General features: G+C 49.1%; 5 protein-coding genes and 1 long non-coding RNA gene across 11 annotated transcripts; 4 read left to right on the top strand and 2 right to left on the bottom strand.

Annotated features, from left to right (window-relative positions):
* The first annotated feature begins 874 nt into the window (after positions 1–874).
* Positions 875–3,000, top strand: LOC117833342 (ribulose bisphosphate carboxylase/oxygenase activase, chloroplastic). Its single transcript, XM_072295527.1, has 4 exons — positions 875–1,054; positions 1,143–1,642; positions 1,725–2,539; positions 2,647–3,000. The coding sequence occupies exons 1-3, from the start codon at positions 1,019–1,021 to the stop codon at positions 2,482–2,484; spliced, it is 1,296 nt and encodes a 431-aa protein (XP_072151628.1). The 5' UTR covers positions 875–1,018; the 3' UTR covers positions 2,485–2,539; positions 2,647–3,000.
* LOC140223571 (uncharacterized) lies at positions 1,644–4,497 on the bottom strand. Its single transcript, XR_011898908.1, has 2 exons — positions 4,089–4,497; positions 1,644–4,015 (listed from the first exon to the last, which is right to left on the bottom strand). It is a non-coding gene; the product is annotated as an uncharacterized lncRNA (long non-coding RNA).
* A 1,848-nt stretch (positions 4,498–6,345) lies between these two features.
* LOC117866729 (putative cyclin-D7-1) lies at positions 6,346–8,997 on the top strand. Its single transcript, XM_034751010.2, has 5 exons — positions 6,346–7,448; positions 7,555–7,641; positions 7,762–7,863; positions 7,962–8,282; positions 8,390–8,997. Exons 1-5 carry the CDS (start codon positions 7,056–7,058, stop codon positions 8,612–8,614), a joined length of 1,128 nt encoding a protein of 375 aa, XP_034606901.1. The 5' UTR covers positions 6,346–7,055; the 3' UTR covers positions 8,615–8,997.
* Positions 8,998–9,821: 824 nt separating this feature from the next.
* LOC117866730 (thaumatin-like protein) lies at positions 9,822–11,055 on the top strand. Its single transcript, XM_034751011.2, has one exon. The coding sequence runs from the start codon at positions 10,114–10,116 to the stop codon at positions 10,882–10,884; it is 771 nt and encodes a 256-aa protein (XP_034606902.1). The 5' UTR covers positions 9,822–10,113; the 3' UTR covers positions 10,885–11,055.
* Positions 11,056–14,685: 3,630 nt separating this feature from the next.
* LOC117866901 (UPF0161 protein At3g09310) lies at positions 14,686–18,854 on the top strand. 6 transcript variants are annotated; one of them, XM_072290210.1, is made up of 7 exons: positions 14,686–14,851; positions 14,974–15,048; positions 15,628–15,684; positions 15,791–15,931; positions 16,041–16,105; positions 17,017–17,275; positions 18,435–18,854. In XM_072290210.1, the coding sequence occupies exons 1-5, from the start codon at positions 14,776–14,778 to the stop codon at positions 16,097–16,099; spliced, it is 408 nt and encodes a 135-aa protein (XP_072146311.1). In that variant the 5' UTR covers positions 14,686–14,775; the 3' UTR covers positions 16,100–16,105; positions 17,017–17,275; positions 18,435–18,854. The 6 variants fall into 6 exon arrangements, with proteins under 6 accessions (XP_072146311.1, XP_072146308.1, XP_072146310.1 ...); XM_072290207.1 differs by having other exon boundaries at positions 15,625–15,684; XM_072290209.1 differs by lacking the exon at positions 18,435–18,854 and adding an exon at positions 17,604–17,783 and having other exon boundaries at positions 15,625–15,684.
* On the bottom strand, positions 18,415–20,597 carry LOC117834702 (scarecrow-like protein 9). Its single transcript, XM_034714230.1, has one exon. It carries the CDS (start codon positions 20,344–20,346, stop codon positions 18,415–18,417), a length of 1,932 nt encoding a protein of 643 aa, XP_034570121.1. The 5' UTR covers positions 20,347–20,597.
* Positions 20,598–22,219: the final 1,622 nt, after the last annotated feature.

Here is a 22,219-nt window from a genome sequence, read left to right as displayed (position 1 = left end):
TGATGTTCCTCCTCCGACTCAAACCAAATGTAGGCAAATCCATGTCTCCTAAACTATTTCCGATTTCTAATTTCTTGTCTCATATTGAGAAAGAGATTGCAATGAAGGTCACGACAAATTTGATTTTTTTATTGATGATTTCAATATAGTGAAGGATCGCACAGTGAAATTTAAATGATAAAGATACATTGACCACTTTCATAAACTATTCGCTTTTATTTATTGTAGTTGCATAATAATTACTATAGCCGTGACTAACTAGCGTATGCTTGCGTGAACAAGAAAAATTAGGGCAAAATGCTAAATTCTTGAATCCGTAGATATTGTATATTCCAACTTTCTTGGAAAGTATAAACGATCAAATTTATAAATAAAGCATGTACTATTAGATTTTTCATTAAATATATTTTCATAGTATATCTATTCGATGCCACAAATATTTGTAATCATCTATATAATTTTGATCAAATATAAAATAGTTTGACTCTCCAAGAAATTTAGGATGACTTAAAATTTGGAACTAAGGGAGTACCAGTGAATTACAAATAAATTAGAAACTCCCGAAAACCTGCATGCGGATACAAAATTTGGATGCCTCATCCATCCTGCAGGCGGAGCAGCCTTCCTGTGGCCCGGGGGCCTATCAGTGTCATGCAACACAAGCCAAGAGATGGTCTCTTACTCTCTTAGTGTTGCCAGTGCAAGCAAGCCATCCCATTGGCCCGCCGGGATGTCGCCACGTCTGCCAAACCCCATCCTCAGCGTGTGGCCTCCGAGAGATGTGGGAGCTGATCCACAACCACGCGGCTTGCGGCTCTTCCCTGACCTCCGATCCCGACCACAGGCCATGGCAGCCGCAGCGGCAGACACACGGCCACCACACGTGCTCCTTTATTTAATGCCTTGCAAGGCTCGGCCTCAGTACTTTGAGAAGAGCAGCAGCGGCGGCCATCAGTGATAGATCACTCGTGCCCTTCCTAGCAAGGTCGCCCAAGGAGGAAGAAGAAGCAGCGCAGAGATGGCGGCCGCCTTCTCCTCCACCGTCGGAGCTCCGGTGAGTTCTCTTCCATCATCTCATGCATCGATCATATATGCGAGAGTCGCCTGACGACTAAAGTGCATCCTTGACAACGTACATACAGGCCTCCACCCCGGCCAGCTTCCTCGGGAAGAAGCTCAGGTCGACGCAAGCGACCGCGGCCGTGAACTACCATGTCAAGAGCTCCAGCGCCAACAGGTTCAAGGTCATGGCCGCCAAGGATGTCGACGAGACCAAGCAGACCGACAAAGACAGGTGGAGGGGCCTCGTCAACGACATCTCCGACGACCAGCAGGACATCACCAGGGGCAAGGGTTTCGTCGACTCCCTCTTCCAGGCACCCATGGGAGACGGCACCCACGAGGCCGTGCTCAGCTCCTACGAGTACCTCAGCCAGGGCTTGAGGGACTACACCGGGTGGGACAACATGAAGGATGGCTTCTACATCGCCCCGGCCTTCATGGACAAGCTCGTCGTCCACCTCTCCAAGAACTTCATGACCCTGCCAAACATCAAGGTGCCCCTCATCCTGGGTATCTGGGGAGGCAAGGGTCAAGGGAAATCCTTCCAGTGTGAGCTTGTCTTCGCCAAGATGGGCATCACGTAAGCAACAATCTTTAATTTTGGTTTGATTTCATATATACAGCAGATAAGATAAATGACCATCTTCCCCACACACACGCAGCCCCATCATGATGAGCGCCGGAGAGCTGGAGAGCGGCAACGCCGGAGAGCCCGCCAAGCTCATCAGGCAGCGGTACCGTGAGGCCGCCGACATCATCAAGAAGGGCAAGATGTGCTGCCTCTTCATCAACGATCTCGACGCCGGTGCCGGTCGCATGGGCGGGACCACCCAGTATACCGTCAACAACCAGATGGTGAACGCCACCCTGATGAACATCGCCGACAACCCCACCAACGTGCAGCTCCCCGGCATGTACAACAAGGAGGAGAACCCCCGTGTCCCCATCATCGTCACCGGCAACGACTTCTCCACCCTGTACGCGCCGCTCATCCGTGACGGCCGTATGGAGAAGTTCTACTGGGCTCCCACCCGTGAGGACCGGATCGGTGTCTGCAAGGGCATCTTCCGCACCGACGGCGTCCCGGAAGCCGACGTCGTCAAGCTCGTCGACACCTTCCCCGGCCAGTCCATCGACTTCTTCGGCGCCCTGCGTGCCCGGGTGTACGATGACGAGGTCCGCAAGTGGGTCGCCGAGACCGGCATCGAGAACATCGGCAAGAAGCTCGTCAACTCCAAGGACGGCCCGCCGACGTTCGACCAGCCCAAGATGACGATCGAGAAGCTCTTGGAGTACGGCCACATGCTGGTGGAGGAGCAGGAGAACGTCAAGCGTGTGCAGCTTGCTGACAAGTACCTCAGCGAGGCGGCTCTTGGTGAGGCCAACGAGGACGCCATGAAGACCGGCGCCTTCTTCAAGTAGAAAACCAGGACACACACACCCTCTTGCTATAGCTAGGCGGCCGGCATAGGAGGAGGTGAACATAATGCAACTTGGTCTTCTCTTTTAATTTCTTCAACTTTTTATATTATACAGTATGGTACTGCAATATACGACACTAATAGCCTGCTACATATCTTCCAGGTAAAGCAGCGAATTGCAAGTCTACCGTACCCAAGGTTGCACCGTCCCGGGTGCCACCAGTGCAACTTGGACCCGACGGCGAGGATCGACGGTGGCAGCTGCTTTACAACTTTCAAGCTTGCCATTTTTATTATATCCGATCCATGTTCTACCCTTTGTACTAAGATACCAGATCTGGCCAAGTGATAGCTGGGCATGAAAAGTTTTTGTCAATGTAAAGATATATATTGTTGGATTTAGAGAGATTCAATGGGGATTTGGAGATGAGATAGAAGAGAAGCAAATGGGGGAATTTCTCAGAGCTTCCAGAGCTGGTGCCCCTCTTCCTCCTTTTATAAACAATTTTACATTCAAGTCTCTATACTCTTACTTATTTGCTAACTTACATAACTCAACATATATAAGCTACATTAATGATTTGGTATGATGTACAAAAGAGTATAACATAATGTCGTCTATCATATCAACGCCTATGTGAACTCTGCTTGTTACTGAATTCAGAAGATTTCTGAAACCAAACTATATAACGAAACAACAGCGTGCTTCAAACCCAGTGAGAACCAACAAAATCTAGAGGTCAAAGATAAATGAAACCAGCCAACCAGGTGGATATTGGTGTTTCAGGTTCAGATATAAAGGAATAGGCTCCACAGATGAATCATGCGGCATATAACTAAACATCACCTCCAGTTTCAGAAAAGGGAAGGGAGGGCAGTAAATTTTATGCTACAATTGAAACCAGTTGGTTATCAAGGTCGTCTAATGACCAAGCCCATTACCAACAGTCCAACATGGAAAGATATATCGGAAGAAGAGCTCCATGAGCTCATTTTCAGAATTACAACTCGCAGCCACACAATTTTGGGGGCAGCACTGGCTATTAACTATATATGTTTTCAAGAAGCAGGCAAGAACATTATTGGTGGCAGTGTTTGTTTCCTTGGAACATTCACACTATGTGATTCACAAAATTTGATATGTGTTTGTGGTTGTTAACTGAACAAACAAGTTATGGCAGGCTTTGTGGGCACAATGCAACTGTAGTTTTGTCCTGAATGCAAAAGCATCCGTAAATTACTGATCTAGCTAAGGTTGATGCTGCTGCACACTGGAAGGCACTAGAACGAGATGGATGTGACAGCCAAATGAAATTATTCGAGATCATCAAATCCATCCATCAATTTTGGTGTGAGGACGAGAATGTACCGATTGGAGGAGATGAAAATGCATGGTCTGGGACGGCAGGCCATCGGGTGCCCTTGCTTCTCTCAGCCCCAGCTAGCTAGTGCCGCTGCTGAAAAGGGAGGACGCCAGGCAGGCATTCTGACAAACACCCAGCATGCAGCGCAACGCGAGCACTGATTTCGACCTGCGCATAGTACAGGCAGGGTGCGTTGGAAGAAGGAAGGAAGGAAACAGAGGAAGAAGACGCAGATCCAGACCAAGCACGCCAGTCGGCCGGCAATGCGATGATCGGTTGCCCAACTGCTCGCCACCTGCCACACACCAGCAGGCAGCCGCGCAGCGCGACGGGGCTGCGCGGTGTCGCCCCGGGCGGCACGGGAAGACATCGGCCGCCGCAAGTGGAGGCGAGTGGAGGAGCGCGGGAAGGGGAGCAGGCGGGGCCGAAGGCTGCTGAGATGACACTAGGGGAGGGTGCTGCTGCGTCGCGGGCGCCGGCGATGCCGAGCGCGACGGCGCGGCGAGCACCGTGGCGCGCGCCAGAGAGGCTCGGGGTGAACGGTATTTCACTTACCGTCCCAGCCTGGGGTATTTCTGACCGTTGGATCGGGAGATTGCGGCTACGATTCGATCTGTTGAGTGAGATACGGAAGCGTTGCTGGACCAAGAGGAGGCCCAATTACCGAGCCCAGCTTTATTCGCTGAGGCCCGTTGGGGAATTTGATCCGCAGGCCTAGATATTGGCCTATCTAGCGTTGGGCCTCTGAGGAGAACCTGTGCAACAAAGGACAGCGCACACTTTGCTAATCTGCAGCCCATGTACCTCTGTCCATTTCTTTCTCTTGCCTACGATTTTCCACCTGTCCTCCTTTGCCGATATCTTTTTTTCCTTAATCTTCTAAGGTCAAACATTACAGCTCCAACTAATCATCTTTCCCAATTATCTTTTCTCAGTCCTTTCGCTACTAGAAAAATGAGCATTCATCCTGAGACTCAGTACCGGTTGCATTTTAACCCAGTACTAATATGAGTATTAGTACCGAGCATAACGGAGAGTCCCCAAGGAGCCTCCCTTGACCCCCTTGTACCACCCGGTACTAAAGTAATCCACACCTCCTCTCCCTCCCTCCGCCTCCCTCACCTTATCCTCTACGGCACGCCAGCTCTCTTACCTTATCCTCTCCCGCACACCTTAGCACCTTATCCTCTCCCTCCGCCTCCCTCATCCTTCCTCGGCTCCCTCCCTCCAGGAGCCCCTCCTTCTCCCTCCACCGGCCCCCTCCCTCCCTTCCTCCCTCCACAGCCTCCCATCTCCTCCCCTCTCCGCTCGCCCCTCACCTCGTGCCTGAGGCGAGGATCGGCGGTGGCCATCGGGGCGTGGCAGCGACGGCGGGAGCGGCTGCGGGCGGCTGGCTGGGGGCAGCGAGGGCCAGCAGCGGGGCGGGGCCAGTGACGGGACGGGTGCCGGGAAGGGTGGGGCCCCGACGGGGATTTCAATTTTTTTCATTTTTTTAATACCCCTTTAGTACCGGTTATTTCAACCGGTACTAAAGGACCCTTAGTACCGAACCACCATTACCGGTTGCGAAACGGGTAAAGGGGTTCCCAACCGGTACTAATGGCATTTTTCCTAGTAGTATTTTTATCCATCTCACTCTCCTCGAAAGAGAGAGGATACGGCAGGGGCAGAGGCACGTTGATGCCTCTGTGTTCTCGGGAATACCCAAGATTTTTCCAGTAAGAATCAATTATGTATGTGCTATATACATGTGTATACTAATTTATTGGAAGATATTCAGCAATTCTTGTTTCCCTGATGTAAAACGAGCTACATGCATCTTGGACCAACCAGCATTATCCATGCTAAGGCCTACTTCGCTCCACCAAAAGTGCTAAACTGTGGACACAGCAAATTCTTTCATCATGGCTCGCATCACATCCCACTCAGGTTCAGGCTCTCACATCTCCCTCTTTGATTCTCCCAAAATTCATTCTCTTTCTCAAATCCTTAACCCTGCATGCAATTTCCCAACTTCACACATTCCTAGACGGTGTTGTAGTGCACTCGCACGCAGTGGTATCCTTGAGCAACATCACAGCGACGGATTAAATAGGGGTGCACCTCCAGCAAGCTGTGGAAGTGCGTTAGCGAGGAGTAAAACCAAGATTTCGAAGCTCTCGTTCCATACTGACCCCTTTGACCTTAGTTAATCAGCTTTGCATATGGAAAGAGACCTCTCCCTGTGATCCCTCGCACATCGCGTGCCGTACATCACCACTCGTTGCAGCCAACACATACACAAAGCGCCCGTCCTGCGTCCTAGGGGTTGGGGGAGGGAAAAGATGGGGAAAAAAAGTACGGAGGGTTGAACAATAATAAGCTGTGACAACACTGCCAAAAGTAAATTTTGGGTTGCATACATATAATATATGAAGTAGACGACATTGTTGTTGTTGTTTTTAGGCAGACGTCGTTATTTTTGAGTCCCAGTGATTATTTTATATCGATGATATATGGCTTGTTCTAGTATGTACTACATGAGTACATGCACGTTAGAGGGATTGTAATATAATGGTAAAAGCTAAGTACGGTGTAAATGGATGGATGGGCGTTGTTGGTCTGGTCAGCAAGCTGATATGAGTTAGACTGGCGTACTGACACTGAATGACTGCCTGCCATGGCAGTACGTCGGTGATATTCATAGGATGTCATGGCTGCTCGCATTATATTTCCTTTTCCGGCGGCGGTCAGAAGGAACAGAATGCATGCAAGCATTAAACGACAGCAGCAGCTTGGTTCTTCCAGGTAGATGGATGGATGGCATTGAATGGCCGGGCGCATTAAGTATTTCCTGGCTGATTGCACAATAGTGCATGATTCTAGCTAGTCTCTTGGTATGCATGCACGTACGTGATGGCAGAGCAAGTGGATGTACGTACGTGGATGCGCGTCGATCCTGCTATATACACCAGCTAGGAGTAGTATGCAGTACGTACAGGACGGATTGCATGATGCATTGAGTGCGCGCGGGCGGCCGGCCATGGCCATGCATGCAGCTATAGCCTACACGGCGGTCATGGATGGTCATGAGGCTGCTCTCCCGGGCTTTAAGGCACCAACCACCAATCCACCATCCACGACGTACGCACGAGCCGGGTAACTCCTCCGATCCGTTCCGTTCCGTTCTTGCCATGTATATACAGGGGGCCGGATCGTCGATCGATTGATGGATGATTCGATTCGGCCGGGGAGAGCCATACCATATGTAGGGCCGGTAGGGATGGAAGACGACGAGGAGGGGAGCATGCTGCTCCACGACGACGCTAGTGATCTTCTCTACTGCGACGAGGACCCTCTCCTTGTCTCCACGCCTCCTCCAGCTGATGGTAATGGTGGTGGGCCGGTGGCGGCGGCGGCGGCGGCGTCAGTCGTCGGAGTAGGAGACGAGGAGGAATTAGGTGCAGCAGAACAGGAGGAGGTTCTTGCGTTGTTGGAGCACATGATGGGCAGGCAGGGATGCTACGCGCCGAGCAGAGGCTACCTGGAGCATCTGCGGCGGCAGCAGGGTGCAGCAGGTGTGGCCGCCGCTCGCTCAAGAGGAGTGCACTACATCATCTATGTAATAATGTGTAATTATCTTTAAATTGATCTTTTTCAATTACACGTTATCTATCTCCATCTATTATTGCTTCAAATTTCTGACGAATGCAATTCAATTTGCTAAGGCATTTGGTCGGTTGGGGCTGGCGGCGGCCACGGCGTTCAACGCAGTCAACTATCTGGACAGATTCCTCTCCATCAACTGCCATCTGGTAAGTAATCATCTGCAGCTAGCTTAGCTTGCCGGATGACGAGTTCATGTCATTCATTCCTCCTCCTCTTCTTCGATCTTGATGCAATGCAACGAACGAATGAATGAATTGATGAAGCAGAAGTGGGAGGAGGCGTGGATGGTTGAACTGGTGAGCGTGGCCTGCTTGTCCATCGCGTGCAAGCTGGACGAAGTCAATATCCCATCGCTCCACGATCTCCAGGTACTATTACGTACATGACCGCATTGCATGCATTCACATGCCCATGCTTGCTTGCTTGTATGCATGACACTTTTTTCTGAATAAATGATTATTTGCAGATGGAGGAGGTGCTTGGGCACTGGTTCCGGGCGGCGACGGTGCGGGACATGGAGCTCGCGCTGCTCAAGGCGCTCCAATGGCGCCTCGCCTGCGTCACGCCCTACTCCTTCCTCCAGCTCATTATTACTACGACCACCACCGCTCCCTGCGCAACTCGCCTCCTCATCCGCTCGCTCGCAGAGCCCTCGTTGCTTCTCCGCTTCGATCCCTCCGTCATCGCCGCCTCCGCGCTTCGGTGCGTAAACCAGCTGGAGCAGGATCGTCACCAACTGCTGCACGGCGACATCATCAGCCGCCTTGTTCGTCCACATTGCCCAACGGTAAACCATCGATCATTCTTCAGCACCTACCTCCATTCAACTATGTATAGTAGATCAGTACTGCATTTTTGTTTCTTCAATATAATACTAGCATGCATGCAATGCAGGACGAGAAAGACGCCGATGAGTGCTTGAGGATGATGCAGGCAATCTACGCATCCTGCTCCTTGGATTTCGAGCAGCAGTGCAGCCCAGTTTCAGTGACACACAATACGGTCATCAACAGGTCGGCGGTTAGCCGTCGTCGCTTGTTCGGCGGAGGATCGTCAACACCACCACCCCAAGAAGGCAGCACTGCTACTACACAGGACGACGATGGCGGTAATAATTGACGCACCAAATTAAAATCAAGTACACACACGAGATGCATCATCAAGACATGCGTACATCTCACACACATTACTCTTAATTTTACTGCTCCTTTACTTAATTTAGTACCAGTAATTAACTAGCTAATCCCACAAACTTATTGATTACCTGCACATTAACTAGCTACCTGTGTGTACTGCTACTACTGTACTATATAGTATTAGCTATTGCATTCGTTCATTGCAATCTCCTTGCATTGGTTGCTTATCACTACAATGCAACTGCAAGCACACGCACATGTATTTGTGTTGTGCGTGGTGTTTAGTTTCAGCCTTCTTTTTTTCTTAATCTTTTGTACAAGGAACTATGTGTGGATCATTTCATTATATATAAATCTCTTGTGTAATTTACGTTGGCCACCTTACTTTATTGATTTCCTTTCATGAGAATACTAGTCACTATTTAGTAGTGACCAAAAGTACTATAGGTTATGCTTTGGGCCAAAAGTACTCTAGAATTGAGAGGCCCAATTTGTCAGCGGGCCGGTCAAGCTGGAATTTGGCCCTTCAAGCAAGGTTCATAACCGGAGCAAACATGCATGATGCTTTCATCAGATGTGTAAGCAACACGCTTGCCCTTTTCACAAGATTGCCTCGACAAAAGCATGGCGATGGAAAAGCAAAAGGGATGGAGGAGCAGACAGATATTCCTTGTAGGAAGGAAAGTGTCCGATCCATGCATCAACTTGCTGCTGGGCTTATTCTTTTGGTTATCCAAATACTATATAGACATACGCGAGGTAGAAGCTAACCCCAGTCCAAAGCAAGGAATAGATCCTGAGATTGCATTGCAATCCCTTCCGGACGTCCTAAGTTGGAGGGCAACACACCACTTTATGCCAGCAGTTCCTCTCCTTTAATTTGCTTTCTCTGACCTTTATGTCAGCAGGTATAATGTATATGTCGGTTGCATGTATAGGAAGTTCATCACTGACTGACTGAAGAAGCTGAGTAGTTCTTCATTGTAGGTAGTATGGTTGCTGTTACTGACTTCTGCCCTACATGGACTGCTATATAGTCTACATTGGCGTCATGGTGGGAAAAAAAATCCTGTATAATCTAATTCATCAGATTTACCTGAAAAGCTTTAGAGCGAGGCAAGTACTACTAATGCAAGCAGGAAACCACAATTCTGTCTTGTGTAATATTCTGGTATCTATCATAAACTGCACGATCGATACGATCGAGTCGGGGCTCGACAGAATCATGGGAGCCACTACACTGCTTGTTGCATTGCCAGAATCAAAACTTTTTAGTTGCCAAAGCTGATGATAAGATCACTACTTAAGTAATAGCTCGCTCCTGGCCGGCGCAATGCTTTGCATCTTTTGTATCTTTTCTGTGTGTAGCGATGAATAACAATCCTCTTCGTAGAGTAGCATCTTGCACCTTGCAGATGCATATAAGCACCGCAGACTCGATATGATTAGCAGCAGCTATAGCTGACAGATCAGGAGAGCTCCATGGCTAAGCTCCAGCTCCTCAGCATTTTCCTGTCCATGGCGGCGTTACTAGTGACTAGCGCGAGTGGTGGTGGTGGTGGCGGCGGCATCCAGCTGATCTTGGTGAACAACTGCGCGGAGTCGATATGGCCTGGCCTGCTGGGCACCGCCGGGCACCCGACACCGCAGTCGGGCGGCTTCCACCTGGCCCCGGGAGACGAGACCGCCTTCGACGTGCCGCTGGGCTGGTCCGGTCGCGTGTGGCCTCGCCGCGGCTGCTCCTTCGACGACCGCGGGCGGGGCAGCTGCGCCACGGGCGACTGCGGCGGCGTGCTCCGGTGCGACGGCCGCCCCGGCGCCACGCCGGCGACCGTGGTGGAGATGACGCTGGGCACCCCCAGGTCGGCGCTGCACTTCTACGACGTGTCGCTGGTGGACGGTTTCAACGCGCCGGTGTCCATGTCCCCGGTGGGCGGCGGCGCTGGGTGCGGCGTGGCCGGGTGCCAGGCGGACATGAACGTCTGCTGCCCGTCGGCGCTGGAGGTGAGGGACAGGGAGGGGAAGGTGGCCGGGTGCCGGAGCGCGTGCAGGGCCATGGGAGGCGACAGGTACTGCTGCACGGGGGACTACGCGTCGCCGGAGAGGTGCCGCCCCACCATCTTCGCCCACGTCTTCAAGGCCGTCTGTCCCAAGGCCTACAGCTACGCCTACGACGACGCCACCTCCCTCAACCGCTGCAAGGCCAGCCGATACCTCATCACCTTCTGCCCGCCGCCCACATCCAGGAAATAAACAGTTCATCATCTGCTAGTACACTCATCCATGCATGTTCCCTTGTGCTCTATGTATGTTCTGTTCGTGCTTTAAGCTTTTTGTTCAGAGTTATAGACTATATATGTGTAGCATCTGAACCTAATCGATCATGTAATGACATATATAACACCTAGTTTACCACAACGGTCACTGCATGTCAGTCAGTCAGCTAACATTCCATCGATGATGCAGCATCTGATCTGACAGCAGTCACAGTATGCTGTTGGGATGATCGACGAAGGAAACATTCCATCGATTCGATCCAAGTCTGAAACCTGATCGTTTATTCATAAGTAGTGATCGATCCAACGACACGGTTCAAGATGGATGATGCGGCACAGTCTCCCTCCTCTTCGTCTTCTTCACTAGGCAGTTAGCAGCAGCCAGATCTCACTGGGGCGGGAGTGGAGGAGGAGCCATGTCATGAGTTAGCGTTGCTGGTGCTGAGGAACATCTAGCTTGGCAGGGAATGCGTCTTACCCTTGGCGCTGAGGAAGCTCTCGATGGCGGCAATGACGTGCTCGCCATACTTAAACCTCATCAGACTAGATAGGCCACGTTGCTTCTGGCCACATCCACCAGCACGCCCACCTGCTGCTCCTCCGCAACGGACACCATCTTCCTCGTGATGATCTCGTTGGTGATGAGCTGCCGGTCCTCCTGGCTCCCGAAGGTCAGGCATGCCTCGATCACATTGGAGGCAAATTTGTTGTAGCTCATGCTCACGACGTACCCGGCAAAATTGCTCACCATCATGGACCGCTTAGCTTGGCCGCCGTGCTCCAGCAGGTACTGCACCACGTAGTCTGCAAATTTCTCTCGAGACAGCTTGTTAACAGACTCGATGATCTCTGCCGCCAACGTGTCGTAGATCTCCAGGTTGTTGCAGTAGGAAAACACTCTCTGACACAGGAACAGAACAAGACACACACACACACATGCATTTTCGAATATGAAATATTGGTTTACCTTCTGTGTGACCCGGCAACCATACATATGAAAGCTTAGGGGTAGGTAACACATGCTCAATAAGATAGCCGATGAGCTTCCTGTTGTAAGATTCCGGTCCATACTCAAGAACCTGATGGAGAAACAAATAATGGATCAATTAATACGGGACTTGATGCTCAATTGATTATATTCTTGTACATGCTTCACAATGCAAATTCTAGTTAAATAGAAACCATGCCGCAAATATATTGGATTGAGTTGGAGGAACTTAACCTTCTGGACCGCGTAATTTCCATAGACATCAATGGCCAGCATGTGGACACATGGCATGATTTCCTCCAGATGATTAGAACCCTCGCGAGCCTCTTGTCCTTCGGGAGCGTGACCATGCAATGCTAATTCTTCAGGAGTCATCAATCTCACGGTTTGCATAATCCAAGCCAGCTGAACAACATATAAACAGTAAATCAAAGCAAAACAATAGAGCTAAACAAGAATGAAAAATATGCATAAGAACAATACCTTCGAAGTTATGAAGACGGACAAAAACAACTGAGGAAAGTGCGAATCTCAAAGCACCAGCAAACAGAGCGCAAACTCACAGTAAGATGCGAGGGTAGCCCTGAGTGACCCGCACCCCCGCCTTTTATAGGGGAGCTAACGAGCGTCACGAGGTTGGGCATTTATCTCGGGCTGAGGGTGATGATACGAAGCTAACAAGTTGATCTGGCATGAAGGCGAAGTTCCAAGGTTAGAGGGATGGAGGTGTGAGAAACGTGACTACGTGGAGGATTTCAATTTGTACACATTACCCCCAATGACCTTTATGTACAGCATATAGTAGGAATGTAGCGTTTGAGGAAGCACATTTTCGGAATGTAAAGTGGTTCACGAGTCATTGTAAAAGGGGAGTCTACCCTGTTATAAAGGAAGATCCATTATTTTTCCACAACTTTCAAGTGTTATCTCTTTCCATTCACAAATCTATTTGTACAGTGGATCCATTATTCCACTTCCGTCGTTGCACCTAGGTAGCTAGCTATATATGGGTAGGTTACGTTGCTGTAAACCAAGAAATTAAAACCCCGATTGGATCGCAGAGAGAATAGTCGATTGAGATGATTAATTCAGACGGCCAACGCACCTACGTACGCAATGAACGGCCCAAGCATAACACAACAGACAGAATTGCGACAACGGAGGCCCATCTCAGATCTCTCTCTCTCTCTCGAAAAGCAAAAGCAAAGCAACCCAGCAGCAGCCCAAACATAGGAAACATGATGGGCCTGGCCCATACACACACCCACACCCACAGCAGCCCAAACAGTCAGTCCTTCCAGCGCACGAGCATGGAGACGCAGCGGCGCATGATGTAGAGGCGCGCCCGCTGCTCCTTCGCCGCGCTCGCCAGACGCCCACCCACCGTCGTCATCGACACCGAGCGCCGCAGCTTCCGCTTCTCGCCTTTTGCTGTTGCCTCCTCGCCGCCGCCTCCATTGATGTGCTTCGTCGCCAGCTTTTTATTATTGTCGTTCCACACCATCCTGTCGTCGTCCGGACTGCAACCGCCGCCGCCTCCGCCGCCGTACATCTTCTTCTTCTTCCTCAGCTCCGAGCCCGACGATCGATCGATCCTTCCTCACACACACAAGACACAATACACAACCGCGAGCTAGCTAGCTAGCAGAAGGATCGAGAGGCAGGGGACTTGCTTATATTTTTGGCTACGGCGCCTTACGGCTTCCATCAGCAGCAGCAGCTGTCTATTTATAGCCGGCCTGGAGAGCTCTCTCTAATTTGTTGTAGTTGGCATCTCACCGGTCACCACCCATCTAATCGCTGGGTGACGCCGGCAGCATCTAATTAATCGCTGCCTCAGCGTCTGTTAATTACTGTGGGAGCACATGGCTGCTCAAGGGTGCATGCATATGCTTTAGTTCACTTCCACCTTCATTTTCCTTTCATGTCTGTAACTTAACCGGCTAGTTAAAAATTATCACTGGTAATTAACAGTGTACATAATCTTCGTATATGCTATTAGTAGCAAAGTTCAAGGAGCCTAATCATACATGTGCAACTAAAACTTTTTCATATTTCTTAAAAATTATTTACTGACTTCAACAAGCTGCTCTAAACTAGCAGGGCCGGAATTAATGCTCAGTTTTATTAGTTGGGAGTTGAAAAGGGAATGGCTTCTTATTAGTTGCTGGTTGCATTGGAAGCTAGACTTTGGCTTATAGATGAAGATTACAAAATGGACATTTTTTTTTCTTTTGCAAATGGTGTTCCCTAGCTCGATCTGCTTTGCTAGGAGATGAGAGGGTAGCTGCATGAACCTAGGAAGCAGCATTATCATTACATATTCCATTCTATTAATTTGATCCCTGCAGGGTTCAGTGAACCTGCAGGCATCCATGTAAGGTTTAGATGTGTATATGCATGTTCTTTCTTTTTGAACCTACGAGTAGTTATATTCTTTGAAGAATATATATTCTTCACGGCGGCGGCGAAAATGATTTTTATTTATTTGCTTTGAAGAAATTTCTCTAACCAGATCACATTTTTAACACACAAATCTCAACTGAAGCATCTAAAATTTCAGAAAATATTTTGTGCATCTAAAATTTTTGTTAATCAATTGACTTGCAGTATTCGTTGCTTTCTCAGTCATGCTATCAAGGAAAACTAATTTCATCACCGGTCAGCCAAGCCGACGAAGTTGGCCCAAAAATTCTTTGCAAGGCCCGGCCCATGCAAGTTGAGACACCAAAAGGCCCAAAGCCTGCGAACAAGTCTATCCAAACTCTGTTATTATTATCCAGTAAGAGAACAAAAAAAAAGAAAAAAAAAAAGGAAAATCTGCAAGAAATCGCCAACCACCACCCGCTCGTGTTCCCGCGCCGGCGCGCCGCCGTCGCCATGGCCGCCGCTGCCCCCTCCACCTCCGCCTCCTTCTTGCCTGTTCGGGCTGCGCAACCTCTTGCCGGAATCACAGGTGAACCCCTCGTCCCACGCTCCGGTTACTCGAGTTCAAAGATTTATTCGGTCAATCGGTTCCAGAACACAAAGTTTTCTCCATAATAATCTCATGCCTGCTTCTTTGTCTTTGATCTCTAGTTTCTTTCGGTGCTTCGTACCAGAAGAGGAGAAAGATTCCGGCGCGGAGAGTCCGATGTGCTGCTGACGACGAAGGTCAGTGTAGTGACATCAGGTTTCCTGAAATCTCAGGAATGGTTATCTGATGGGGGTTTTTTTTAAGTACTTGGTGCTGTATTTCCTTTTGGTCACAATTTTAATTTCCTATCTGAAGATTTTTTTTTTTGAGGACATCTTGAGATTAACTAATTAGTCAATAGTAGCTTACCTTACACCGGCCTCCATTGTTCCATTCTAGACCTACACTGTAGTTCATGTCCAGCCTGTAGTTTCCAGTGAATGAGGTGTATTGCTTGGATCCTATTTTTGCTTGGGCTTTTCTCCCCCAAGTGAATCAATGGCAAGGATATTAAAAATGTGCATGAGGTTAATGTGCATTAGGATCTTATCTGATGTAAACCACTGACAGAAAACTGTGCTCTAAAGTTACCGCACATGTAGGCTCTTCTAAAACATGAATTTAGGAATGGGAGCACGCCCTGTTATATATAAGAGACATTTTTTATGGTAACACATTGAACATTGCTTCTTATTAGAAACGTAGTTGTGTTTTTTGCGTAGAACTATATAATAGGTCTGTTTGACTACAGTCTGTGCACATGTGACTCTCAGCAGAGGAAGTCAAGGATTTGGGAGTCAATGTGGCACTATCCATGCTAAAGTTTTATAAACGTAAGTTCATATTTGCAGCTTGCAGCCTGAGTGGGTTTTCTGCTTGCTTTTAAGATCAATTGCATCTCTATATTGATTGCTCATCAGCCGAGCTCCATGTGAACAGGGGAAATATCACCTTTACTGCCTTCAAGCTGCCGCTATGTGCCAACTTGCAGTGAGTACTCTATGCAGGCATACAAAAGATATGGTGTTGTAAAGGGTACAATCTTGACTGCTTGGCGTCTGTGCCGCTGTAATCCTCTTGGTATGCTGTTCTATTGGTGCTTAGTTATTACTATTTGTTTGACATTTTCAGGTCTGCATCATATCATATTTATGGGACTTCAGCCCTGTGTTATCTGATGTACATGCAGGCGGTTATGGGTATGATCCTCCAAGATGGTTTGGTGAAGAAGATCTACCTCTGGAATAATGCCTGGTAATTGCAATATAGGCAATGCAAATCTTCAGTTGCGGACTTGCAGCAGATTTCTGTAAATAACTGAAACTAGACCCATTCCACAAATGAAAGGAAAAGAATCTGCATTATCTATGAAATTCTGTCAAGGAGCATGTACCTTTTCTTTTTTGCCTGTGGTGGCTTTACCTATGATGTCCTTTTCTTATTATTGTGCGACTCCACCTAGGTGATTGTTTGAGCGAAATTCTTTTGTTACCTACAGTTTAACACCCAGAATTACATCTTATTTCCTCCTGCTTGCTAGTGTTAGTACCCAACTGTCTTTTGTTACTTCTACACCCTGTAAAGAATCTGTCAATGAAACAAACAGATGCATGGTTATAAGACTTGCATTTCGACTTAGTCACCAAATCTTATTAGACGCATAGACTGCCCAAATTCTTGTGGAACCATCTGAAGGATGAGTATTGACATACTCTTGAACTTGAGGACAGTTAAAAATGGTCAAAACTACTAACTGTAGTTAAGGAGTTAAGGGTTACTGTACTCTTGTAGTTGAAGTCTGTACCAAGTTATAATCTTTCTGTGCCTCATTGTAAATACTGCACCTGTTGTCCATTAAATATCTTCATTAAGTCAGCTCATCTGACTGCAGACAACCATATCCTCGTATATGGTGCTTGTTTCTTGGATTTTTCCGGCTGTAACTTGGGGTATCATATTTGTTCTTGTCCCATACTAATATTTTTAAGGTATATGCTGCGTGGATTTTGGATATTTTGGCACATCCATGCTGATATCCCAATGGACCTATCATTGGTCAAGCCTCTTCGTTTTTTGTAGTATTCAGTGGTGTTGATATCGATGGTTTGGTAATTGGTATCCATGCTAATGTTTTCTTTATCCCTTCATTTCTCTTTTTACTTCAGGTCATGGGCTCCTGGCCACTGTGTGCGGTAGTTTCAAGGGAAAGCCTATCTATCAACTATAGTGTCAAGGAACATGATTGGATTTCTGAGATCTCAGACGCCCAAGATGCTTATGATAAGCTACTTGTTGAACGGTCTATCAGTATAATTGATATTCATATTCCAGGCTCGATGGCTCCACCATCAGGCCATAATCAATCAGGGTTCACATGCATGGCAAAACAACCATCACCACCACCAAGAGGAAAAGAAATTACTGGTTAGTAGCTTATCACAACATATATTTTATTTTAATTGTAAAATTGTTTGCAACCCCTTTCAAGCGAACAATATTGACTATTTAGTGTCTAATACATTCTCTGATACTTGTCAATATTCTGAACTCATTGCCTAGTTGCACTAAAATTGGACTCCAGGAGAATGGACATCCTCCATGCTTCTCTTTGCTCTCTAGCCAAGTCAACATTGCTTGTAAAAACATCCATGCTGTCATTCATCCTTGCATAGTTTGTGGTTGCCATTTTCCATGCGATACTTGGTTTTCAATGGAAACTGCCTCAAGCCTGTCCATTTGATGTTTGTCTTAGGTCATATTGCCTTGGGTCTAGGGCTCTAGGCGAACATGCCCTCGTATACGGTGGGTGCTTGTTGGATTCTTAGTATTGTAACTTGGTGCGCTGTTTGTGCTCTTGTCAGTCTTGTGTCCCCTTTCAATATTTTGGTGTATTTGAACATTTCATCGTTTGATAACCTCGCCACATTTTATCGCTTGCTTTGTCCTTCCTTGTCTCTAAGTACCTATTTATCCACCCCAAGGCTTCCTCTCTTGAACATCTGCATTAACGTCACAGTCATGTCGTGCTAAGGTGCTATAAAATTGAATGTTCTTATCAATGTCTATGAATGTGAAATCTTAGATGGACCTGCCCGATTGGAGAAAAATGTATGTGCATGTTCCATAACCTTTTATTCTTCTTTTTTGTTAGTAGTATTCCACTTCTCGTTGGTCTATCAATACAATTGAGGAGTCATAAGGTTTAGCACAAGGATTATTGTGCTGTCTGGTTTTATTTACAATGGTATACATATACTCTCTAATGTCTAGAGGAAACAAAAGTACATACAAAAAAGTGATGGTGCACCCTTCTATCCATTATGTTAGATATAAAACCTGGTGCATGTTATTCTTAAATAGTTCATCCCAAGTATGAAGTTATAATATTTTACACTAGAAAAGTTGTATCTTCAGAAATGAACTTTTCTTGAACACTCAGGACGCGCAGCAGGAAATTCGTGCATCTTTTTTTTTTTTGAAAACTTAGGATCAATTTATTTGTGGAACTAGTAGCTGTTACACTGACAAAAAGCTATTGATGGACTACATACCATAAACCATGATCAAGTTTGTGCCAATACAGATCTGTCATCATCTGCCGTCCACATGGAGAGCGCATAGAGCACCCGTCCTTTCCATCCTTGGAGAAGCCAATGTTGATCCTCATTGATCACGAAAGACTTGTGATATTCCTTCTTCACCTTGTCCTTGAGCATCTGAACAATCTCAGGGTCCAATGGTAGCTGCCTAAGACCTGCTCGCTGGCTGCGTATCTGCCATTGCTTGTAGCTCTGAGGCCGCTGCACCCGGTCCATGCCCTCGCACGCGATGATGTTCGTGATGCACGCTGCGAACATGTCCCGCTCCACCAGCAGCCTCTTGTCATCGTCTCTCGGGGCGATGGCGTCCATCATGTCAAATAGTGCAGTGTAGCTATGGAGAACCTCACGGAACCGTGTCATGAAGAACGCGCTGCTGTGTGATCCATTGTTGACGGCGTGGATGAACACTGATGGCCTCATCTTCCTGATGGTGCTGAGCACCATGTCCCTGGGGTTTGACCTCTCGACAAAGACGCTCTCGTCCATCAAACTCTGCAAATGGAGTATGGAGTTGATGACGAGCACCTCATCGGGATCAATATCCAGGTCCTCAACCTGGACGGCCTCCAATTTCTTTGCAATGCCACGGAACCTGAACGGCACACCGATCCGGCGTGCACATTCACTGAGCCGGTGCCCTGTCTCCTCAATGTGCTGAGCCGGGCGAAACCCAGGCTGTGGGTTGTCGATACCGGTGAGCCTCACCTCTGGCGGCCCGCCATCCCTGCGTGCAAGCCACCGCAGCAAGTCTGGCCATTGGAGCCCGCGGCCTAGACCATAGTGGACAATGTGCAGCTTCTTCCTCCCTGTGACAGCGTTGTAGATGGTCTTGTTGGAGAAGAGGTGTTGCACCAGCAGAAAGCAGCAGGAAGTCATGTGGAACTGGTAGGCTTTGAGGACGCCTACCGTGGACGAGGTAAGCTTGTCCATGAACAACCGGTAGATCTGGCTCCCTGTGCCAGCCAGCCGTGCCTCCAGCCCCATGGCGAAGCAGTGCGCCAATCGGTGGGTCCCGTCCCCCGTCGGCGATGAGTGGTGCTTGATCCGCTCTAGCAGGTCAGCTGCTCCACGGTAATCGTTGCTGGCCACAGCTTCGGCGCATCGAATGAGCAAGGTATGCAGGTCCACTGCGTGCCTTTTCCCCCGCGGTGGCGTCGTCTTCCCCATCATCCCTATGGCAACGTATGGCGGCTCCAGCATGTCGGCGGCAAGGCTTGGGTGGTCGTAGCCGTTAAGCATCAACCTGTCCAGCATCTCGCGTGCAGCTGCTTCCTCCTCCGTCTCAGCTGGTTGCAGCGATGCTGCCATCTGCTTGCTGGTGCTCATGCCAACCTCTTGTGCCTGCGCCGTCGTCTCATCATCCCTGTCAAGCCTCTTCTTCTTCCGCCTGCAGCTGGGCCAGACCGTCTCATCACTGTCTGTGGGAATGGGCAAGAACTTGTTAGCTTCCTCCATGCCTTTGAAGAATGCCATGCTCACCACGTCCACGCAGCTGCTGCCCTTGGCTGTCATCAGCTGCAAGCTCTTGGCCTCCACGGTGTCCATGCGCAGCGGCGCCGGCTGGGAGAGCTGCTTGCAGGGGCACTTTTGGATGGCATTGGAGAGGATCTCGGCGAAGGGCTGCTGGGCCTTGAGGAGGGCAGGGTGGTCCGGGTTGTACCGGTCCGAGAACTCACCGGTGATGTCCTCCATGAGCATGCGCGAGATGTAGGGAAGCACAAGGTTGCCGTCGTCCTCAGGTGAGGAGTCGTCCTTGCCGCCGTCGATGTCGATGATGCAGGGTGCCAGCAGGGGTAGGTCGTCAAGGAAGACGGAGGGGGAGGGTTGTTGTGTGGTTTCCGCCATGACGCCCTGCTGCTGCTGCTTGTCCTCCAGCTCTGGGGTGATCGTCATGGCTATTGTAGTGTAGTGTGAGTATCTCCTTAAAAAAATGTGTGTGAAAGTGCCAGATGATTCGAGAAGACGATGTCTTCCTTCTTCAACTCCAATGCTGCTTGATTGATGAGACGATGGCTAGCTAGCTATATTCCCGATGCTTAGCTTTTTGGATGGTTGCTAAAGCTAGCTACTGCACAGAGAGCACAATGATATTATTTTTTCTGATCATAGAGGACCATTGAAGAAATAAAGGGTCTGTTTGGTTCTGGGTCGAAGTGGGTTGGGTTGGAGCCGACCCACTTCGCCCCATGTTTGGTTGGAGAAGAGGTGGGTTGGAGCCGACCCGGATGGGGAATATTCCCAGTTGATCCGGGTTCATCCCATCCCTAAAAAAAGATGGAATCATTCCAACCTACTTCTTCTCCGTTTCTTCTCCGTTCGCCCGACGCTTGCCCGCCACCGCTGCCCACCCGACCCCGCCACCGCCCTCCACCGGCCAGCCATCCGCCGCCGCCTCCCGCCGGCCCGGCGCCCTCCCGCCGCCGCTGCCCGCCCCCTCCCACCGGCCCGGCGCCCTCCCGCCGCCGCCTGCCCGCCCCCTCCCGCCGCCTGCCCGGCGGCGCAGCTCCGCCTCGCGACGCCCCATGGCCCCGCACCCGCTGCAGAGACTGAGCGGCCGGGAGGCGGCGGCAGGGGTCGGCGCGGAGGCGGCCGGGGAGGAGCCGCCGGCGGGGGCCGGCGCGCTGGCGGCCGGGGAGTAGCAGGGGCGGCGTCAGGAGTGCTTGCGGGGAGGAGAGAAGGAAGTAGAGTGAAGTGAGGAAAAAAATAAATAGAAAGAAGAGGATGACATGTGGGGCCCACAATTAACGGTGTTACATGAACATCCATCCCAACCCTCACAACTTCTCCAACCAAACAAAAAACTGGGTCCAACCCATCCCTCTTCAACCCTCTCATCCAAACAAGAGATGGGTCGACTCCAACCCAGAAAAGTGGGTTGGCTCCAACCCAACCCACATGGTCCCAAAACCAAACGGACCCAAACAAACCCTATTTCTTTAACTTATTGGAAATATAGGGTGTTTGATACTAGGTGCTAATGTCACATCAAATGTTTGGATGCTAATTAGAAGGACTAAACATGAGCTAATTATAAAACTAATTGCAGAACCCTGTACTCATTCGCGAGACGAATCTATTAAGCCTAATTAATCCATTATTAGCAAATGGTTACTATAGCACTACATTGTCAAATTATGGACTAATTAGGCTTAATAGATTCGTCTCGCGAACTAGACCCCATCTGTGCAATTATTTTTGTAATTAGTCTATGTTTAATACTTCTTATTAGCATCCAAACATTTTGTAACAGCCTAAATTTTGAACCATTTTAAATTTAAATGAATTAAGGTTTCTTTTGCATTTTTAGGCACATGCATATATTTTCCGAATTATTTAAATCACCTTAGGAGTTCTTTTATGCATTGCATGCTGGTGCATTGTTTTGAGTGGTTTGAATTTGGATTTAAGTTCAAATTCCAAATTTTGTATTGAGTTTAAAAAGGCTAGACTACACTATTCCTTTACCTGTCTGTTGGGGCAGCTCCTTTACTCTTCCTGCTTTCGGCCCGATAGCAACCAGCCACAGCAGCAAAGGCGGCCCAGCTCAGCTCTCGCCTTCGCCCGGCCCACCTGCATTCCCCGGCCCATCTCCCCGTTGCGGCCCAGCTCCGCTCGCCCTCCTCCCTCAGCCGCTGACGTGCGGGACCCGCCCGTCATCTTCCACCTCCGGCCGCTGTTCACCCGCACGCCTCCGAAACCGCCGGCCGAATCTCTCGCCACCTCCCGCACACGCCAGTTCCTCCACTTCCCCCGCGTCCCACTTCGC

Source organism: Setaria viridis, chromosome 8 (genome assembly GCF_005286985.2).
Source record: "Setaria viridis chromosome 8, Setaria_viridis_v4.0, whole genome shotgun sequence".
Classification (NCBI taxonomy): domain Eukaryota; kingdom Viridiplantae; phylum Streptophyta; class Magnoliopsida; order Poales; family Poaceae; genus Setaria; species Setaria viridis.
The sequence above is the reverse complement of the archived record's forward strand: the minus strand, read 5'-3'. Positions and strand labels throughout refer to the sequence as shown.

Bases quoted from the DNA above. Each gene is read 5' to 3' on its own strand.
- LOC117833342 (XM_072295527.1), top strand. From the start codon at position 1,019: ATGGCGGCCGCCTTCTCCTCCACCGTCGGAGCTCCG. The intron at 1,055-1,142 runs GTGAGTTCTCTT...ACGTACATACAG, and splicing joins CCTCCACCGTCGGAGCTCCG to GCCTCCACCCCGGCCAGCTT. The intron at 1,643-1,724 runs GTAAGCAACAAT...ACACACACGCAG, and splicing joins TTCGCCAAGATGGGCATCAC to CCCCATCATGATGAGCGCCG.
- LOC117866729 (XM_034751010.2), top strand. From the start codon at position 7,056: ATGGATGATTCGATTCGGCCGGGGAGAGCCATACCATATGTAGGGCCG. The intron at 7,449-7,554 runs GTAATAATGTGT...CAATTTGCTAAG, and splicing joins GAGTGCACTACATCATCTAT to GCATTTGGTCGGTTGGGGCT. The intron at 8,283-8,389 runs GTAAACCATCGA...CATGCAATGCAG, and splicing joins TTCGTCCACATTGCCCAACG to GACGAGAAAGACGCCGATGA.
- LOC117866730 (XM_034751011.2), top strand. From the start codon at position 10,114: ATGGCTAAGCTCCAGCTCCTCAGCATTTTCCTGTCCATGGCGGCGTTA.
- LOC117866901 (XM_072290207.1), top strand. From the start codon at position 14,776: ATGGCCGCCGCTGCCCCCTCCACCTCCGCCTCCTTCTTGCCTGTTCGG. The intron at 14,852-14,973 runs GTGAACCCCTCG...TTTGATCTCTAG, and splicing joins ACCTCTTGCCGGAATCACAG to TTTCTTTCGGTGCTTCGTAC. The intron at 15,685-15,790 runs GTAAGTTCATAT...CCATGTGAACAG, and splicing joins CATGCTAAAGTTTTATAAAC to GGGAAATATCACCTTTACTG.
- LOC117834702 (XM_034714230.1), bottom strand. From the start codon at position 20,346: ATGACGATCACCCCAGAGCTGGAGGACAAGCAGCAGCAGCAGGGCGTC.